Source organism: Bos indicus x Bos taurus, chromosome 19, assembly GCF_003369695.1.
Source record: "Bos indicus x Bos taurus breed Angus x Brahman F1 hybrid chromosome 19, Bos_hybrid_MaternalHap_v2.0, whole genome shotgun sequence".
Lineage (NCBI taxonomy): Eukaryota > Metazoa > Chordata > Mammalia > Artiodactyla > Bovidae > Bos > Bos indicus x Bos taurus.
In genome coordinates this window covers 1,041,716-1,064,224 of record NC_040094.1, presented here as the reverse complement: position 1 = coordinate 1,064,224, position 22,509 = coordinate 1,041,716, and the positions used below count along the sequence as shown (strand labels likewise).

General features: G+C 37.7%; 1 protein-coding gene across 1 annotated transcript; it reads left to right on the top strand.

The window, feature by feature from the left end:
* The first annotated feature begins 524 nt into the window (after nt 1–524).
* On the top strand, nt 525–1,361 carry LOC113877076 (olfactory receptor 4A15-like). The gene has a single exon (XM_027516819.1). The coding sequence runs from the start codon at nt 525–527 to the stop codon at nt 1,359–1,361; it is 837 nt and encodes a 278-aa protein (XP_027372620.1).
* Nucleotides 1,362–22,509: the final 21,148 nt, after the last annotated feature.

Sequence of the window (22,509 nt, the reverse complement as noted above, 5' to 3'; positions counted from 1 at the left end):
TTTTTCTTTTCTTTTTCCTTTTATTTATTTTTAAATATAAATTTATTTATTTTAATTGGAGGTTAATTACTTTACAATATTATATTGGTTTTGCCGAAAAAAAAGAGTAAAAATGATATGTAAAATGAAAAAAAATATTTTCTTTGATAGGAGATATTCTAGAGAAAGCATCTTTTTCCTCATTCGGTACATAAACTCATAGATACACCCACTCATATATACTCCTCGACTAGAACACTGAAGCTTCATCACTGTAGTTGAAGCAAGGAATTTGATAAAATTAATGGAGTACTGTGGAAGGACATTACAAAGTGTCATGTTCTAAAGATTTACTCTGTGTGAGATACTGTGGAGAAAATTGTCCAGTAAGGCATCACATATTTGACACAAAGCTTGTGATCTCAGATTCATTACTGGCCCTTTGGTTTGCAGTCTCTGACACCTGATCAACAGCTTCAGAACACAATGGAAATAGGAAAAATGTGACTGAGTTTGCCCTCCTGGGGCTCACACAAAACCCTGAGATGCAAAAAGTTCTATTTGTTTCATTCTTACTCATCTACATTGTGACGATAATGGGCAATCTGCTTATCATGATGACCATCACAGCCAGCCGATCACTGGATTCCCCCATGTACTTTTTTCTGGCTTCTTTATCATTTATAGATGCTGTCTATTCTACCACCATTGCTCCCAAAATTATCACCGACTTGCCTCATGATAAAAATATTATTTCTTTCCAATCTTGTATGACTCAAGTCTTTATAGATCATTTAACTGCTGGTACTGAAGTCATTCTTCTGGTGGTGATGGCCTATGACCAATATGTAGCCATCTGCAAACCTCTTCATTATTTGATCATCATGAATCAGAAGGTATGTGTCCTCATGCTGCTGGTGGCCTGGACTAAAGGCTTTCTTCACTCAGTGGTTCAGTTGCTCTTTATTTATCAGCTCCCTTTCTGTGGCCCCAATATCATTGACAACTTCATGTGTGACATGTACCCTTTACTGAAACTTGCTTGCTCTGATACCCACCTCATTGGACTCTCTATGATAGTTAATGAAGGGGCAATTCACACTGTTGTCTTCTTCATCCTCTTAGTGTCCTATGGGGTCATAGTACACTCCCTGAAGACTCATGGTTTGGAAGGGAATCACAAAGCCTTCTATACCTGTGCATCTCATATAACTGTTGTTGTTCTATTCTTTGTTCCTTGTATCTTTCTGTATGCAAGGACTAATGCCAACTTTCCCATTGATAAATCCATAATGTTTGTTTCAATATTCATAACGCCCATGGTGAACCCATTAATCTACACCCTGAGAAATGAAAAATGCCATGAGGAAGCTCTGGATTAAAAATGTGACTTTAGTTGGAAGAGGGGGTTATCCATCATATAGGATGTGAAGGTTATTCTTTTACATAATAAAGGAATAGTTTCACCTTCAGTGGTTATATTTAGAAGATTATTTCCTTTGTTTTATTTAGCCTGTTTATTCTGAAACAGCTATATAAATAAAACGTTATGTAAATGGAATATTTTACAGTCCTGAGAGACCAAGAGAATCACATATGTTTAATCTCTTATATGCATAATCATACTATATTAAGATTCTTTAATGACAACATTTTTTGTGTCTATTTCACATTCTTATTTGTGGGTTACTGTACCATCCTAGTACAAAGAAATATGACCTAGTAGAATGTATTCACTATTAGAGAGTGTGAAATTTCAAATTAAAAATTCAGCTTGTGCCAGTAGCATACTGTCTTGATAACTGTGGGTTTGTAGTAGAGCCTGAAGTCAGGTAGGTTGATTCCTCCAGTTCCATTCTTCTTTCTCAAGATCGCTTTGGCTATTCGAGGTTTTTTGTATTTCCATACAAATTGTGAAATTATTTGTTCTAGCTCTGTGGAGAATACTGTTGGTAGCTTGATAGGGATTGCACTGAATCTATAGATTGCTTTGGGTAGTATACTCATTTTCACTATACTGATTCTTCCAATCCATGAACATGGTATATTTCTCCATCTATTAGTGTCCTCTTTGATTTCTTTCACCAGTGTTTTATAGTTTTCTATATATAGGTCTTTAGTTTCTTTAGGTAGATATATTCCTAAGTATTTTATTATTTCCGTTGCAATGGTGAATGAAATTGTTTCCTTAATTTCTCTTTCTGTTTTCTCATTATTAGTGTATAGGAATGCAAGGGATTTCTGCATGTTGATTTTATATCCTGCAACTTTACTATAATCATTGATTAGTTCTAGTAATTTTCTGGTGGAATCTTTAGGGTTTTCTATGTAGAGGATCATGTCATCTGCAAATAGTGAGAGTTTTACTTCTTCTTTTCCAATTTGGATTCCTTTTATTTCTTTTTCTGCTCTGATTGCTGTGGCCAAAACTTCCAAAACTATGTTGAATAGTAATGGTGAAAGTGGGCACCCTTGTCTTGTTCCTGACTTTAGAGGAACAAGAGGAACAACTTTTTTTTTTTTCCAAGACCATGAAATAATTTACTGCGACTCGGCCTGCCCCCGCTGGGCCAGGACAGGGCTGGAGGAGAGCGAGGCTGGGGGCCAGCGGCATCAGTTCACCAGAGTCTGTGTGAAGCATCCTGGGAGGCCCGCGGGCACTGTCTACTGGCCTGGGGGGCTGGGCTCTGGCGGAACCTCCCTCCACCCCTGAAATGCTTTCAATTTTTCACCATTGAGGATAATGTTTGCTGTGGGTTTGTCATATATAGCTTTTATTATGTTGAGGTATGTTCCTTCTATTCCTGCTTTCTGGAGAGTTTTTATCATAAATGGATGTTGAATTTTGTCAAAGGCTTTCTCTGCATCTATTGAGATAATCATATGGCTTTTATTTTTCAATTTGTTAATGTGGTGTATTACACTGATTGGTTTGCGGATATTGAAGAATCCTTGCATCCCTGGGATAAAAGCCCACTTGGTCATGGTGTATGATCTTTTTAATGTGTTGTTGGATTCTGATTGCTAGAATTTTGTTAAGGATTTTTGCATCTATGTTCATCAGTGATATTGGCCTGTAGTTTTCTTTTTTTTTTTTTTTTTTGTGGGATCTTTGTCAGGTTTTGGTATTAGGGTGATGGTGGCCTCATAGAATGAGTTTGGAAGTTTACCTTCCTCTGCACTTATTTGGAAGTTTGAGCAGGATAGGTGTTAGCTCTTCTCTAAATTTTTGGTAGAATCCAGCTGTGAAGCCATCTGGAGCTGGGCTTTTGTTTGCTGGAAGATTTTTGATTACAGTTTCAATTTCCCTGCTTGTGATGGGTCTGTTAAGGTTTTCTATTTCTTCCTGGTCGAGTTTTGGAAAGTTGTACTTTTCTAAGAATTTGTCCATTTCTTCCACGTTGTCCATTTTATTGGCATATACTTGTTGATAGTAGTCTCTTATGATCCTTTGTATTTCTGTGTTGTCTGTTGTGATCTCTCCATTTTCGTTTCTAATTTTATTGATTTGATTTTTCTCCCTTTGTTTCTTGATGAGTCTGGCTAATGGTTTGTCAATTTTATTTATCCTTTCAAAGAACCAGCTTTTGGTTTTGTTGATTTTTGCTATGGTCTCTTTTGTTTCTTTTGCATTTATTTCTGCTCTAATTTTTAAGATTTCTTTCCTTCTACTAACCCTGGGGTTCTTCATTTCTTCCTTTTCTAGTTGCTTTAGGTGTAGAGTTAGGTTATTTATTTGACTTTTTTTCTTGTTTCTTGAGGTGTGCCTGTATTGCTATGAACTTTCCCCTTGGGACTGCTTTTACCATGTCCCACAGGTTTTGGGTTGTTGTGTTTTCATTTTCATTCGTTTCTATGCAAATTTTGATTTCTTTTTTGATTTCTTCTGTGATTTGTTGGTTATTCAGCAGTGTGTTGTTCAGCCTCCATATGTTTGAATTTTTAATAGTTTTTCTCCTGTAATTGAGATCTAATCTTACTGCATTGTGGTCAGAAAAGATGCTTGGAATGATTTCTATTTTTTTGAATTTACCAAGGCTAGCTTTATGGCCCAGGATGTGATCTATCCTGGAGAAGGTTCCATGTGCGCTTGAGAAAAAAGGTGACAGAAATATAGATCAATGGAACAAAATAGAAAGCCCAGAGATAAATCCACGCACATATGGACACCTTATCTTTGACAAAGGAGGCAGGAATATACAATGGATTAAAGACAATCTCTTTAACAAGTGGTGCTAGGAAATCTGGTCAACCACTTGTAAAAGAATGAAACTAGAACACTTTCTAATACCATACACAAAAATAAACTAAAAATGGATTACAGATCTAAACGTAAGACCAGAAACTATAAAACTCCTAGAGTAGAACATAGGCAAAACACTCTCTGACATACATCACAGCAGGATCCTCTATGACCCACCTCCCAGAATATTGGAAATAAAAGCAAAAATAAACAAATGGGACCTAATTAACCTTAAAAGCTTCTGCACAACAAAGGAAACTATTAGCAAGGTGAAAAGACAGCCTTCAGAATGGGAGAAAATAATAGCAAACGAAGCAATGGACAAACAACTAATCTCAAAAATATACAAGCAACTCCTCCAGCTCAACTCCAGAAAAATAAATGACCCAATCAAAAAATGGGCCAAAGAACTAAATAGACATTTCTCCAAAGAAGACATACAGATGGCTAACAAACACATGAAAAGATGCTCAACATCACTCATTATCAGAGAAATGCAAATCAAAACCACTATGAGGTACCATTTCACGCCAGTCAGAATGGCTGCGATCCAAAAGTCTACAAATAATAAATGCTGGAGAGGGTGTGGAGAAAAGGGAACCCTCTTACACTGTTGGTGGGAATGCAAACTAGTACAGCCACTATGGAGAACAGTGTGGAGATTCCTTAAAAAACTGGAAATAAAACTACGTTATGATCCAGCAATCCTACTGCTGGACATACACACTGAGGAAACCAGAAGGGAAATAGACACGTGTACCCCAATGTTCATCGCAGCACTGTTTATAATAGCCAGGACATGGAAGCAACCTAGATGTCCATCAGCAGATGAATGGATAAGGAAGCTATGGTACATATACACAATGGAGTATTACTCAGCCATTAAAAAGAACACATTTGAATCAGTTCTAATGAGGTGGATGAAACTGGAGCCTATTATACAGAGTGAAGTAAGCCAGAAGGAAAAACACCAATACAGTATACTAACGCATATATATGGAATTTAGAAAGATGGTAACAATAACCCTGTGTACGAGACAGCAAAAGAGACACTGATGTGTAGAACAGTCTTATGGACTCTGTGGGAGAGGGAGAGGTGGGAAGATTTGGGAGAATGACACTGAAACATTAAAATATCATGTAAGAAACGAGTTGCCCTTCCAGGTTTGATGCACGATACTGGATACTTGGGGCTAGTGCACTGGGACTACCCAGAGGGATGGTATGGGGAGGGAGGAGGGAGTAAGGTTCAGGTTGGGGAACACATGTATACCTAAGGCGGATTCATTTTGATATTTGGCAAAACTAATACAATTATGTAAAGTTTAAAAATAAAATAAAATTTAAAAAGAATAAAAAATAAAAATTCAGCTTGTTAAATAGGTTAATCTAACAATAAAATTACTGAAAATTTCACAGACCATATTCATTGAAGGGATAAAGCCATGAGAAATGAACTTTGTCAACTGTATATTATAACAGTAGTATATGGTGAATTTTTGTTCATTCAATACAAGTTTTGGGCTGAAAATATCAAAGTTTCAACTGTATTCTGTGCATCTAGATCAACTGCCATCTGATAATTAAAACATAATTTTACATCATTCATATCACATTTAATTCCGGTCTTTGTATATCTGGGTACAGATTTTTAAATCTCATAATGGATTTCTTCCCAATTCTCTGTAGCTCTTTGATTCTTTGATAGTTTGGGGGATAAGATTCTGTATAACAAACATCATTATTTTTATTTTTCTTTTGGCTGAGCTGGGCCTTCATTTGTGGTGTGTGGCCTCTTCATTGCAGTGTGTGGGCTTCCCTTGTTGCAGCCCCATGAGTTTCTTTAATTGGGGCACCTAGGCTCATGCCTGCCAATGCAGAAGACATAAAACTTGGGTTGATCCCTAGATCAGAAAGATCCTCTGGAGAAGGAAATGGCAACATATTCCAGTATTCTTGCCTAGAGAATACACGGACAGGGGAGCCTGGTGGGCTACAGTCCATAGAATCACAAAAAGATGGACACGGCTGAAGAGACATAGCACACAGGCTCCATTGTGCAGGCTCAGTACTTTCAGGCTTAGTTGCCCTGTATCATGTGGGATCAAACCCACATTCCTTGCATTAGAAGGTGAATTCTTAATCACTGGACCACTAGGGAGGTCTCACAACGATCATTCTTTAAAGTTCCTTAAGGTTCATTATACTGTTCTTAGAATTCAACCCACAACTTAATACTAAGGTATTCAATCTGCCTTTATCCTTTTATCAATTTGTAACTGCATTTACTTAGTGTACTTAGCGATGTTAATACCTCCAATTATTGACACATATTGAACTAATGCCAGTTATATAATTTCATTTATTCCTCAGTGAAAGAAATAAGAAGTGCACTAGACCTTTTAATTCAAAAGGAATCTAATAGAGTGAATTAACCACTTCAAAAATGACCATATTTGAGGGAACTGACACATGGATTTGACCATGCTCAAACAGAGTGAGGAAGAAACAGATAAGAAAGCTGGACTCAAGATAAAAATCTTTGCATGTACTTCTCAAGTCCTTACTTGTTCTTAATACAAAAAAAAGAATTTTTTTTTCCTTAAATATGTTAAAGTTTTTTTTTTTTTTTCATATTTATGTCTTTAAAGTCACATAGTATATACATTTCAGATATGGTGTGCGATGGATATATACTTTTCTTTCTTAGCATAAGGATAAATAAATCTTGCCAGTACATTTATTGAATACGAATTATTTTCCTGACTACCTTGCAACACCACTAACTTCATACATATATACATACACATTATTCTATCTCTTAGCTGTCCATGTTGTTCAATTAATATCCATGAGCCAGTACTATAGTGCTTAAAATACTGCAGCATTTCAGATATCATTATCATATAAAACATCACTCCTAAATTGAGTGGGTTAAAGCAGTAACACTTTATTGTTTCAGATGTTTTCAGTGGGTCTGGAATTTGACCAGATCAATCTGCTACTTCAGTCTCAGCATCTTTCATGAGGTTTTAGTTAGAAACTGGCAGAGGCTGAAGTCATCTAAACAAGTTTCTTTACTCATATACTTGATACACAGGCTGGAGAGCATTGAACAATGGGGATTAGAACAGTTGGTACATCTTGAGATCACAAAAGTGAGGATCTAATCATATACAATTGATGTCCTAATAAAAAGTGGAAAGTACACCAGGGCCCACTCTCTCATGTTTGCTTAGAAGAAGGGCTCTATGAAACTGTGCACTGAAGAATTGATGTTTTTGAACTGTAGTGCTGGAGAAAAGACTCTTGAAATTGCCTTGGACTACAAAGAGGTCAAGCCTGTCAATCCTAAAAGAAATCAACACTGAATATTCATTGAAAGGTCTGATGCTGAAACTGAAGCTCCCTGGAAAACACCTTGCTGCTGGGAAAGCCTGAGGGCAGGAGGAGAAGAGGATGGCAGAGGATGAGATGGTTGGATGGCATCACTAACTCAATGAACAAGAGTTTGAGCAAACTGTGGGAGATAGTGAAGGACAGGGAAACATGTCATACTGCAGTCCATGGAGTCACCAAGTTGGACACAATTTAGCCACTGAACAGCAACCCACGTGCTTCCCCTTCAAGTGTGTCAGGAACTATTACACTACAATGTGTCTCCTTTATAAAATTTCAGCTACAAATATCCAACCAATGTCTTTAAAGATCAGTCTTAGTTTCTTGCAAAAGAGACAGGATTTTCTGTGGTATGTTTAGGTCTATAGATGAGAAATTTTCTGCATTCTTAATGATTCACTTTGTCGTTCAAGAAGGTGGTGTCAATGTGTTGTAGTTTTCTTTGACTTGTTGCCATGTATTTCTGCACTACAAGTTTTTTCTTCATTTTGAATGACAAATTTATGCCTCTGCAGTTTTACAAAAGTCCAACATTAGTATTGTAACAGATATTTTTAAAAACAAAAATCCCTTCTTATTTCTTTCCTTATAGTGAAAATAAGTTCTAATGTAGGTCTTCATAAAAGGGATTGACTAATGTGAACTTTAGTAAAGTGGGAGATACCTGCATTCTTCCTTTCTGCAAGCAGAGAATGTTAGGTCATCTTTCATTGTTACATAACTGTTTATAAATCAGAGCTTCTCTGACTACAATACTCCAACTCATGTTACTTCTCACAAATGTCACATTCCCTAACTCAGTGGTCTAGTGGAAGTATTTCCTCCATAATTTTGCATGGCTGTCTCTAAAGAGGCATTCTCCAATACAATGGAGAAAAGAGAGTCTCTTCAACAACATTCTCTTACACCATACAGAAAATAGCCCCCAAATGGATTAAAGATCTAGATGTAAGACTGCTGCTGCTACTGCTAAGTCACTTCAGTTGTGTCTGACTCTGTGTGATCCCATAGATGGCAGCCCACCAGGCTCTCCCGTCCCTGGGATTCTCCAGGCAAGAACACTGGAGTAGATTGCCATTTCCTTCTCCAGTGCATGAAAGCGAAAAGTGAAAGGAAGTCACTCAGTCGTGTCTGACTTTTCACGACCTCATGGACTGCAACCTACCAGGCTCCCCCATCCATGGGATTTTCCAGGCAAGAGTACTGGAGTGGGGTGCCATCGCCTTCTCCAATGTAAGACTAAACACTGCAAAATTCCTAGAGGAAATCACAGGCAGGACACACTTTGACATAAATCACAGTAGGAGCTTTTGGATCTGTCTCCTGGATCTATTTTTGTTCTATGGCAACAGAACAAAAGACTTAAAAAAAAAAAAAAAAAGGATGTTTTCAAAGTCCTATTCTTACTGACACACCTTGAATTCCATTTACTGTCCCAAGAAAAAGGCATTTGTATGAACTTCAACTCACCCTTGTCAGGCTTTCTTGTGTGGTTTTTAAAATAAGCCCATATCTTTAGTGGGCTAAAGAGGACCTTAAATTCAGGGTTTAACTCTGGCTTCTTTTCAAAGTAATGGCCCCACAATAAATGGACCCCTTGCTAGTTCTCTAATGCTTTTAAACACATGTATTTTATATCTTTCTAACTCTTCTGGTGGTTTGTATTGAAATGCTTATTACAAAACAAACATTCTTGCTTCTTCAGGTGACACATAGTATCACTCTATTTATATTTAATTTTCTAGTTTGAGTATAAATGTAGCTTATAGGGAATTATCACAGATTATCACAGATTTTGAGTCACTATGGCATTTACATTTCCAGTGTCTTACTTTTATTGGAACATATAAATTCTGCTTCATTGACATGATCAAGCAAATTCTTTTACATCATTCACATAAGAAAAAAAGCATGAGTAGCTCTTTGCATTCCACAGGAAAAATCATAGAGAATTATACCTATGCATATACTATGTCTCCAGCTCTGAGTCATAATTAGTTCACTGTATTCTGGATCATATAAAATAGCTTTTCTAAATGATGGATAAGGTCTTTATATTTTGTTACTTACTGGTAAGAAAATAACCAGATGCTAAAATATATTTTATGTACCTAGGCTCAGGTGTTCTTTAAACTTAGATGTATTGTAGGTAATATTTAGAGTTGCTGGATTTCATCCATTTATTAGGTAAGTTGAAAAACACCAATTTGGGGTGAGACTCAGCACATAATAAGATCCCAAGCTGGTCCAGAGAAACATTTAATGATTCTTTATCTAATGCCCTTATGACCCACAAAGAGTGATATTTAGCTATATGTGTGTGGAGATGCAAATACTCAAGGCAGCACATGCAAAATAGTTAACAATGGAAGCCCTCCAATCTCTGACGTAGAGTCAAGCTTGTTGGAAAAGTGATGTATCTTTAGTTTTTGTCATTATTTATTTCCGTAAGTTCTGCCCTGGGTTGGGCAGATCCCTGGAGAAGGGGATGGCGACCCATTCCAGTATTCTTGCCTGGAGAATTCTCATGGATAGAGGTATCTGGCGGGCTACAGTCCAAATGGGTCACAAAGAGTCGGACATGACTGAATGATTAAGCACACTTCCTTTTATTACTTTAGCACCAAGTCTCCAAAGAGCACCTTCTATGTCTATTTATCCTTATCACCCCTAGAAATGATGCCTTTTGAAAATATCATCTTATATGCTACATATTTTCAAGTTCTTTCTCTGTACACTGATTTGCCACATCACAGATCTTTTGCTTTAGTGATTTAAAATTAGTGTGAGTGACTCTTTCACATTTAATTATGTCTGCACTCTATTTTCCCTGTGATTTTCACCTTCCTCTTCTCTATATCCATTTCAGGATTCCTCCACTGTCCTCAGTTTGAACCATAAGCTCCAGAGGTAATCATCTTGAAAGTTGATGTTTATATCTTTTATTTAGAGTTAATTTGACGTTTGTATATTCCCAGTACCTCAGTTGTGCTGCATATATTAATTATATTTAAACTTATAAGAACCTGCCACAGCTATATTAATCACATCTAGATTGAGTTTCTATGTTTTCTTTTTTATGTTACTTTATAATAGTCACTTTCAAATTAAAAGTCCTAAGTACATGTTTCTCTATTTCTTTTTAAGAAAGATTCCTTTAGACAAAAGTTCTGAGTTTGAATTTTGTATACAGATGTTATCTAAGTTAAATGGAAACTAATTTATAGATTTGTTCTAAATCTGAATATTGTATGCAAATGTTATCTAAATTAAATGAAATTAGCAATAATCTCATTACATATGTCTGCTATACACAAGACAATCTTTTTAACTTCACTCTAGTGCCATCCTGCATTTGAGAATTGCAAATATATACTGATTAGTAGAAAATAAATGGTTGTTTGCATAAATGTATATATTTGCTATTAATTAGTTACTATTTGTTACTAGAATGACTCTCCTAAGGTGATTAGCCAGGGGAAGCCTCTGAAAATATACCACACACTGGAAGGATCTCTCAATTCTCTGGAGCATGATTCCTAGGTGAATTTTATCTTGAACCAGCAGCTTGGGGACTAAGTATTTTAACAGCTCAGTGAAGTGTTAAATGCCCACTCATATCTTCCTTTATCTGGGTGAAGACTTCTCCTTGGGTATTAATGTTACTGTCAAGATGTAAAATATAAGCCATTACGTTAGTAGATATGAACCATATTGAAATAGTCATGCAAATGATTTAGAAAAATCCAAAATCAAGCCCATTTCTTTAATTATCCAGCTCTTCACATTATTATTTTTTTTTTAATTTAAAAAACTGGAAATAGAAATGCCCTAAGACCCAGAAATCCCATTGCTGGGCATACACACTGAGGAAACCAGAATTGAAAGAGACACGTATACCCCAATGGTCATCACAGCACTCTTTATAATAGCCAGGACATGGAAGCAACATAGATGTCCATCAGCAGATGAATGGATAAGAAAGCTGTGGTACATATACACAATGGAGTATTACTCAGTCATTAAAAAGAATGCATTTGAATAAATTCTAATGAGGTGGTTGAACCTGGAGCTGATTATACAGAGTGAAGTAAACCAGAAAGAAAAACACCAATACAGTATACTAACACATATATATAGAATTTAGAAAGATGATAACGATAACCTGTATGTGAGACAGCAAAAGAGACACAGATGTATAGAACAGTCTTTTGGACTCTGTGGGAGAGGGAGGGGGGATGATTTGTGAGAATGGCATTGAAACATGTATAATATCATATATGAAATGAGTTGCCAGTCCAGGTTTGATGCATGATACAGGATGCTTGGGGCTGGTGAACTGGGATGACCCAGAGGGCTGGTATGAGGAGGGAGCTGGGAGGGGGGTTCAGGATTGGGAGCACGTGTACACCCATGGTGGATTCATGTTGACGTATGGCAAAACCGATACAATATTGTAAAGTAATTAGTCTCTAATTAAAATAAATAAATTTAAAAAATCAATAGAAAAATTATTTATTTTGATTGGAGGTTAATTACTTTACAATATTGTATTAGTTTTGCCATACATCAACATGAATACACCACGGACGTACACGTTTTCCCCATCCTGAACCCCCCTCCCACCTCCCTCCCTGTACCATCCCTCTGGGTCATCACATTATTGACTAAAAGTATTATCAAATGTTTGTTCAATTAAGTGGGTTAGTTGAACATAATAGTGAAGTTTTGAATTTGATACTGAAATACATTTTCAATAAAATCTTTCAAATTTGATTACTTATCACCCACATTAACTGTGGATTCTTGAAGCCAACTCTGGATAATTTTCCAATCTGAACTGTGAAGTGTTTAAAAGCATTGAAGATGCTCCTGCTTTGTACAGGCAGAGAGATATATCTGTGTGCCCAAGCACTTCCAGCTGCAGGGACTAAGTGTGCCCTGATCTTTGTTCTGTGGTCACAGCAGGGTGGATGTGGTGGCAATTCTGACTTATCTTAATTGAACTAAATTTCATCTTCAAGGACCAAAGACAGAATTGGAGAAGTCTGGAATTGGAACAAATGACAGAAGAGGAAATAAGAAACCCAGGTAACACATTTACAAAAATTCTTCTCTGCTATGAGAATAGGGAAATTAAAGTTATTTGGAATGAATTAAGTATGTTTCTTCAGAAGCAGATTTTAAAGGATGATCTCAAGCTTTTTATGCCAGAAGCTCCTGGAATAATAAGCTACTTACATTTTTTCCATTTTGCAAAATATTATTGAATTAAGAATAGTGACAATATATTTATCCAATATTTTGTTTTACAAATATTTGATTTGTCTATTTTGGCATAGAGAAATAGAGAAAACACATAACAAAACATGGCAATATAATATAACCTGGAAATGGTCTTGATTATAACTTTTTAAAAAGTGCTTTATGTAATTTAGAGAATTTAATATAATTTTGAATTTTAAAGTGTCAACATTTAAGATAATAGATTAATATAGCTCTTTATAAATCATTATCTCATCCATGATTTCTTTAAATATGCTGGCTCTATTTTATTCATTAATAAATTTTTATTGTGGTAAAGTAAACCTTGAGCGCGGGCGGCTGCGACCGGTGCACTTGAGCGCAGCTGAGAGGAGTTACCCCATGTCCGAGGTAAGGAGCAGAAGCTGGGAGGACCCCATGCCCGAAGGGTGGTGGCCAAGAGGAGTTACCCCACGTCTGAGATCAGGGGCAGCGGCCGAGAGTGCCAGGCTGCGATGGTGCAGGAACGGCGGAGAAGAGCTACCCAAGTCCGAGGTGAGGGGGGGCGGTCGGGAGGAGCTACCCATGCCCCCACGCTTGAGGCCAGAGGCAGCAGCCAGGAGGACCAACCCCACACCCAAGGCCAGGAGCAGCAGCCGGGAAGACCAAACCCACATCCAAGGAGCAGTGGCTGCGCAGGCACAGGAGGGCCTAGAGCTATTCCACATTGAAGAGCAAAAAGGGAAGCAGTGAGGAGATACCCCTCATCCAAGGTAAGGAGAAGCTGCTGCCCTTTGCTGGAGCAGCCGTGAAGAGATACTCCACGCCCAGGGTAAGAGAAACCCAAGTAAGATGGTAGGTGTTGCAAGAGGGCATCAGAGGGCAGACACACTGAAACCATACTCAGAGAAAACTAGTCAATCTAATCACACTAGCACCACAGCCTTGTCTAACTCAATGAAACTAAGCCATGCCTGTGGGGCCACCCAAGAAGGGGGGGGGGTGGTCATGGTGGAGAGGTCTGACAGAATGTGATCCACTGGAAAAGGAATTGGCAAACCACTTCAGTATTCTTGTTTTGAGAATCCCATGAAGAGTAGAAAAGGCAAAATGATAGGCTACTGAAAGAGGAACTCCCCAGGTCAGTAGGTGCCCAATACGCTACTTGAGATCAGTGGAGAAATAATTCCAGAAAGAATGAAGGGATGGAGCCAAAGCAAAAACAATACCTAGTTGTGGATGTGACTGGTGATAGAAGCAAGGTCCAATGCTGTAAAGAGCAATATTGCATAGGAATCTGGAATGTCAGGTCCATGAATCAAGGCAAATTGGAAGTGGTCAAACGAGATGGCAAGAGTGAATGTTGACATTCTAGGAATCAGCGAACTGAAATGGACGGGAATGGGTGAATTTAACTCAGATGACTATTATATCTACTACTGCGGACAGGAATCCCTCAGAAGAAATGGAGTAGCCATCATGGTCAACAAAAGAGTCTGAAATGCAGTACTTGGGTACAATCTCAAAAATGACAAAGTGATCTCTGTTCGTTTCCAAGGCAAACCATTCAAAATCACAGTAATCGAAGTCTATGCCCCAACCAGTAATGCTGAAGAAACTGAAGTTGAACGGTTCTATGAAGACCAACAAGAATTTTTAGAACTAACACCGCTAAAATATGTCCTTTTCATTACAGGGGACTGGAATGCACAAGTAGGAAGTCAAGAAACACCTGGAGTACAGGCAAATTTGGCCTTGGAATATGGAATGAAGCAGGACAAAGACTAATAGAGTTTTGCCAAGAAAATGCACTGGTCATAGCAAACACCCTCTTCCAACAACACAAGAGAATACTCTACACATGGATATCACCAGATTGTCAACACCTAAATCAGATTGATTATGTTCTTTGCGGCCAAAGATGGAGAAGCTCTATGCAGTCAACAAAAACAAGACCAGGAGCTGACTGTGGCTCAGATCATGAACTCCTTATTACCAAATTCAGACTGAAATTGAAGAAAGTAGGGAAAAGCACTAGACCATTCAGGTATGACCTAAATCAAATCCCTTATGATTATACAGTGGAAGTGAGAAATAGATTTAAGGGCCTAGATCTGATAGATAGGGTGCCTGATGAACTATGGAATGAGGTTCGTGACATTGAACAAGAGACAGGGATCAAGACCATCCCCATGGAAAAGAAATGCAAAAAAGCAAAATGGCTGTCTGAGGAGGCCTTACAAATAGCTGTGAAAAGAAGAGAAGCAAAAAGCAAAGGAGAAAAGGAAAGATATAAGCATCTGAGTAAAGAGTTCCAAAGAAAACCAAGAAGAGATAAGAAAGCCTTCCTCAGCGATCCATGCAAAGAAATAGAGGGAAACTACAGAATGGGAAAGACTAGAGATCTCTTCAAAAAAATTGGAGATACCAAGGGAACATTTCATGCAAAGACAGGCTTGATAAAGGACAGAAATGGTGTGGATCTAACAGAAGCAGAAGAAGAGGTGGAAAGAATACACAGAAGAACTTTACAAAAAAGGTCTTCACGACCCAGATAATCACGATGATGTGATCACTTACCTAGAGCCAGACATCCTGGAATGTGAAGTCAAGTGGGCCTTAGAAAGCATCACTACGAACAAAGCTAGTGGAGGTGATGGAATTCCAGTTGAGCTATTTCAAATCCTAAAAGATGATGCTGTGAAAGTGCTGCACTCAATATGACAGCACATTTGGAAAACTCAGCAGTGGTCACAGGACTGAAAAGGTCAGTTTTCTTTCCAATCCCAAAGAAAGGCAATGTCAAAGAATACTCAAACTACCGCACAATTTCACTCATCTCACATGCTAGTAAAGTAATGCTCAAAATTCTCCAAGCCAGGCTTCAGCAATACATGAACCGTGAACTTCCAGATGTTCAAGCTGGTTTTACAAAAGGCAGAGGAACCAGAGATAAAATTGCCAACATCCACTGGATCATGGAAAAAGCAAGAGAGTTCCAGTAAAACATCTATTCTGCTTTATTGACTATGCCAAAGCCTTTGACTGTGTGGATCACATTAAACTGTGGAAAATTCTGAAAGAGATGGGAATACCAGACCACTTGACCTGCCTCTTAAGAAATCTATATGCAGGTCAGGAAGCAACAGTTAGAACTGGACATGGAACAACAGACTGGTTCCAAATAGGAAAAGGAGTATGTCAAGGCTGTATATTGTCACCCTGCTTATTTAACTTTTATGCAGAGTCCATCATGAGAAACGCTGGACTGGAAGAAGCACAAGCTGGAGTCAAGATTGCTGGGAGAAATATCAAAAACCTCAGATATGCAGATGACACCACCCTTATGGCAGACAGTGAAGAGGAACTAAAAAAATTTCTTGATGAAGGTGAAAGAGGAGAGTGAAAAAGTTGGCTTAAAACTCAACATTCAGAAAACGAAGATCATGGCATCCAGTCCCATCACTTCATGGCAAATAGATGGGAAAACAGTGGAAACAGTGTCAGACTTTCTTTTTTGGGCTTCAAAATCACTTCAGATGGTGACTGCAGCCATGAAATTAAAAGCCACTTACTCCTTGGAAGGAAAGTTATGACCAACCTAGATAGCATATTCCAAAGTCGAGACATTACTTTGCCAACGAAAGTCCGTCTAGTCAAGGCTATGATTTTTCCAGTGGTCATGTATGGATGTAAGAGTTGAACTATGAAGATGGCTGAGCACCAAAGAACTAATATTTTTGAACTTTGTTGTTGGAGAAGAGTCTTGAGAGTCCCTTGGACTGCAAGGAGATCCAACCAGTCCATTCTGAAGGAGATCAGCCCTGGGATTTCTTTGGAAGGAATGATGATAAAGCTGAAACTCCAGTACTTTGGCCACCTCATGCAAAGTGTTGACTCATTGGAAAAGACTTTCATGCTGGGAGTGATTGGGGGCAAGAGGAGAAGGGCACGACAGAGGATGAGATGGCTGGAATGCATCACTGACTCGATGGACGTCAGTCTGAGTGAACTCCGGGAGTTGGTGATGGACAGGGAGGCCTGGCGTGCTGCAATTCATGGGATCGCAAAGAGTCTGACATGACTGAGCGACTGAATGGAAGTGAACTGAAACCTTATACATTATTTTGCCTCCATCACCATTCTCCAAATACAGAAACTTATCATCATCTAAAACTAAAACTGTACACCCATTACACAGTAACTCTCTAACTCCTCAATTCCATAAGCCATGGTTACCCATAATGTGCTTGCTGCATCTGTCAGTATGACTATTCTGGGTATCTCATAAAAGGGAGATCAGAAAATATTTCCTTTTTTTTTTGGTCTGGTTGACTATACTTAGCTTATGTCTTCAAAATTCATCCATGTTATAACATGGATTAGAACATCCTTCCTTTTGAAAGCTGGTTTATATTCTATTGTCTGTACATAGCACAATTTGTCTATAACTTCATTACTTTTTGAGCATGTGGGTGGTTTCCACCTTTGGGTTATTGTGAATAATGCTCCTATGAACATGTACAAATATGCTATGTATTACATGGTATTATATCTCATTATCCAGATAGTGTTGAATCCTTGATCCAGGTTACACAGGTAGCAAGTATGGATTTTGAGGCTGAAATTCCAAACTGTAATTTAGAATCCAAGTTCTCATACAATACAGTGTTGTCATCCAGGGCCACCCCTGAACAATTGTAAAACAAAATCAGACAAAAGTGGAATGGACTGATTGGATCTCCTTGCAGTCCAAGGGACTCTCAAGAGTCTTCTCCAACACCACAGTTCAAAAGCATCAATTCTTTGGTGCTCAGCTTTCCTCACAGTACAACCCAGGGCCACCCCCAAACAATTGTAAAACAAAACCAAACAAAAGTGACAAGAACTGTATATGAGGTATGCAGTGTACCGTCTCTGATAATTGTTTTCCGGTATTTGTGCTCAAAGTCTGCTCAATCATATTTAGGGTTTAGAGGTACAATTTGTTTTCATTTATAATGAAAGTTATTTGTAAAATATAATATTGCTTTAAAGTGTATCTCTTAAAAAATCTGATGAGGTATTTAAGTATTTATTCAAACCTTCAAAGTTTTGCTACATTATTTTTATGATAAATTCTCAATAGTTAAGTAAAAACTCTTGCTTGTATTATAAATAGGTTTTATGATATAAACAGTTAAATAGAAACATTTGGACATGAGTTGCGATCATATATTGAAAAAGGATCTGGACTGAAACTCAAATTATCAAGGTCTATAAGTTCCAATATCCTGTCAATTAAAAGTTTTCATCAAAATTGTACACATTACATACCATATATAAATTATTTGTTTTTTCATCTTATATTGTTGAATTTGGCATAGTGTAGATCTACTTAATTTTATTTTACTTATCATTGTGAGATAGTTATCATTGATTTATATTTTTGAGCATTTAAAAAATATATATGTTTTTATTGACTATGTTAAGAAAATGTGAAGAATCTCACAAGTGTTTGAAGGAAATATATTTATTTCTACTAATGTAAAATATTTATAAATTTTATAATTTTATATCATCCTGTGTCAAAATAAAAATTTGAAGAGTTTAGAATACTAGCTATGCTTTTTTTTTTTTTTTCTTTTATACAGAATCTTTATTCTGAATGTCATTTGTGTATTGACAGGAAAGACCGTGTTAGTTCCCTTGACTTCCACATGGACATCATGGCATGGATAAAATCTTCTAAGATTGTGTGAAATGGACTTCTCTTTGTTTTCTTATAAATTAACTCAGGACCACAAAGGCTCACAGTCACTAAGTGGGCAGTCATTGCCTTGATAATAGAAGAGTCTATAAACTTTCAGGGAAGCTTCTCTTGGGAGTAGAGTTCTTCTTGCCTATATTTAAGTGGCGAGAATTAGAGGAAAAGTTTCTTAACTTTGGTGCATGTGTGCTCCGTTGCCTTTGTGACGTTATGAACTGTAGCCCACCAGGCCCCTCTGTCCATGGGATTTTCCAGGCAAGAATACTGGAGTGCGTTGCCCTTTCCTCCTCCAGGCAATCTTCTTCTTTTATTTATTTATTTATTTATTTTAATTAATTTTATTTTATTTTTAAACTTTACATAATTGTATTAGTTTTGCTGAATATCAAAATGAATCCACCACAGGTATACATGTGTTCCCCATCCTGAACCCTCCTCCCTCCTGCTTTTAAGAACCTTTTAAGAGCCAAATATTTATTGATAACTTAAAACACATAAGATACACTCAGATTCGGAAGATACAATCAATAACAAGACATGTTTACTGCATTGAAAAATGCAGCGGAAAACCAGCTGTAAGCACATAACTGCTTTAAATGGTCAACAGGTCAAAGGGTTATACTCTCCTACAAGAAGCTGTCTTTTGAATGCTCAGAAGAACTTCTATACACTGTGAATATTTATTTTCCATTACAAATGCATATTTACCTTCTGTGTTTTGAGTGGAGATATTTAATGAAATATATATATATATATAATGAAATGCTGGAGTCTGAATACAGGGCTCCTTTCAGTTCAGTTCAGTTCAGTTCAGTTCAGTCTCTCAGTCGTGTCTGACTCTTTGCGACCCCATGAATCGCAGCATGCCAGGCCTCCCAGTCCATCACCATCTGCCAGAGTTCACTCAGACTCATGTCCACTGAGTCGGTGATGCCATCCAGCCATCTCATCCTCTTTTGTCCACTTTTCCTCCTGCCCCCAATCCCTCCCAGCATCAGAGTCATTTCCAATGAGTCAACTCTTCACATGAGGTGGCCAAAATACTGGAATTTAAGCTTTAGCATCATTCCTTCCAAAGAAATCCCAGGGCTGATCTTCAGAATGGACTGGTTAGATCTCCTTGCAGTCCAAGGGACTCTCAAGAGTCTTCTCCAACACCACAGTCCAAAAGCATCAATTCTTTGGCACTCAGCTTTCTTCACAGTCCAACTCTCACATCCATACATGACCACTGGAAAAACCATAGCCTTGACTAAACAGACCTTTGTTGGCAAAGTAACGTCTCTGCTTTTCAATACGTTATCTAGGTTGGTCATATCCCTCCTTCCAAGGAGTAAGCATCTTTTAATTTCATGGCTTAAGTCACCATCTGCAGTAATTTTGGAGCCTGAAAAGATAAAGTCTGACACTGTTTCCTCATCTATTTCCCATGAAGTGGTGGGACCAGATGCCATGATCTTTGTTTTCTGAATGTTGAGCTTTAAGCCCACTTTTTTCACTCTCTTCTTTCACTTTCATCAAGAAGCTTTTTAGTTCCTCTTCACTTTCTGCCATAAGGGTGGTGTCATCTGCATATCTATGGTTAATGGTATTTTTCCCCACAATCTTGATTCCAGCTTGTGCTTCATCCAGCCCAGAGTTTCTCATGATGTACTCTGCATATAAGTTAAATAAGCAGGGTGACAATATACAGCCTTGACATACTCCTTTTCCTATTTGGAACCAGTCTGTTGTTCCATGTCTAGTTCTAACTGTTGCTTCCTGACCTGCATACAGGTTTCTTAAGAGGCAGGTCAGTGGTCTGGTATTCCCATCTCTTTCAGAAGTTTCCACAGTTTTTTGTGATCCACACAGGTAAATGGCAACCCACTGCAGTATTCTTGCCTAGAGAACCCCATGGCCAGGGGAATCTGACAGGCTGCAGTCCATGGGGTCACAAAGAGTTGGACATGAGTTAACAACTGCACATTTTTTTATTCATGCATGTTAAAGTTCAGGCTTTGATTTTCTCATTTTTCTATGATCTGGAAGTATAAGGCTTCTGAGAAGGAAGTTTTGATGCTGATCTTGAGTTATCTGTCATTCCATCTGCAGTCTGATTACTCAGAAAATCTGAAATTCCTCTATCTCCTTCTCATTCAGTGTCTGCAAATGATACTTTTTGTCAATTTCAAAGCATATACTATGCAGCTCATGATCTTTGCCATTTGCTATTTGCCTTTTTTTCAATCATTTCTTATTTTCACTTCTCTATACTTTTATTCTCCCTCTGATGTTTGAGTTCAAATTGGCTTGCCAGAGGCACTATGAGAATCTCAAGATCTTTACAAATGACAGTCTGGAAAATAAATACTGAGATGAAGCACATTTGAAGCAATTACATGAAAAATTGGTCCTATATCATATGTGAAAGACTCAACAATTTACTTTCCTTTAGTGAGAATTAATGTATTTCACACAGACTCATAACCCTAAGAACTTATAATTTGAATAAAATAACCAGTCTAAACTATTGGTTATTTTAATAAACAGGTGTCCTCTAACACATATAATTTCACCTGGTTAAAATAAAAAGGTTGTACCAGCAAAAATGTTAGGATTCCATTTAGGATAAAGCTTTCAATGACAAGAATTTGGAAACATACATATTTGGAAATAAAACTGCCTTCCCTGATAGTTCAGCAGGTAAAGAATCCACCTGCAATTCAGGAGACCCCAGTTCGATTTCTGGAAAAAGGAAGATCTGCTGGAGAAGGGATTGGTTACCCATTCCAGTATTCTTGAGCTTCCATGGTGTCTCAGATGGTAAAAAGTATGTCTGCAAAGCAGGAGACCTAGGTTTGACCCCTGGGTTGGGAAGATCCCCTGGAGAATGAAATGGCCACCCACTCTTGGAGAATTCCATGGAGAGAGGAGACTGGCAGGCTACATTCCATGGGGTCACAAAGAGTAGGACACAACTGAGCAACTTTCACTTCACTTTCAATAGGAATAGGAGTTGGGATGTGACTTTCCAAAATTGTCTTGTGCTCATACTCAGACATTCAGTCACATCCAGCAATTTGTGACCCTATGTACAATAGCCCACTAGGCTCCTCTGTCCATGTTATCCACCAGGCAAAAATTCTGGAGTGCGTTGCTATTTTCTTATCCAGGAAATCTTCTCACTCAAAGGATTGAGCCCATGTTTCTTACACCTCCTGAATTTGCAGGCATATTCTTCAACATTAGCCCCACCTGGAAAGTTCAAGCCTAAGGAAAATCAAATAATATTTCTAGGCTTTTGGAAAGAATTATTTCCATTATAAAATGATTTAATTTAAAATCTTAATTTTGATATCTTAATTCAGCTATGACTAGCAATAATCAGTTCTAAACAATTTTGGAAAGCAGAAAAAAAAAAATGTTTCTGTAGTACCCAATCCCTTACATTTTCTTTGTCCATTTTTTCCCTCCAATACCTAGTTTGTAATAAATGTTTATTTTTTGTATGTATTATTTGGGTGTATATATATTCAAACAAAATAATTATGTCATTCTGCTTTCTTTAATAGAAAGATTTCATACATTTTTATCTGTGCTCAGTTACTCTCTGATGAGTTTTGAAATTTAGTTTAATTAGAGTTTAATAAGCACTGAGGGTTTCACTGGTGGCTCAGATGGTAAAGAATTGGCTTGCAATTGAGTGGACCCAGGTTCAATCCCTGGGACAGGAAATCCCTGAGAGAAGGGTATGGCTACCCACTCCAGTATTCTTGCCTGGAGAAACCTATGGACAGAGGAGCCTAGTGGACTAAAGTTCATGCAGTTGCAAAAGAGAAAGACACAGATGAGTGACTAAGCATGAGCAAAAATAGGCATTGAAAAATAGGCAAAGAACCACTGCCTGGTTCTT

What these genes read in the sequence shown, in the direction of transcription:
- LOC113877076 (XM_027516819.1), top strand. Translation starts at nt 525, where the DNA reads ATGCAAAAAGTTCTATTTGTTTCATTCTTACTCATCTACATTGTGACG.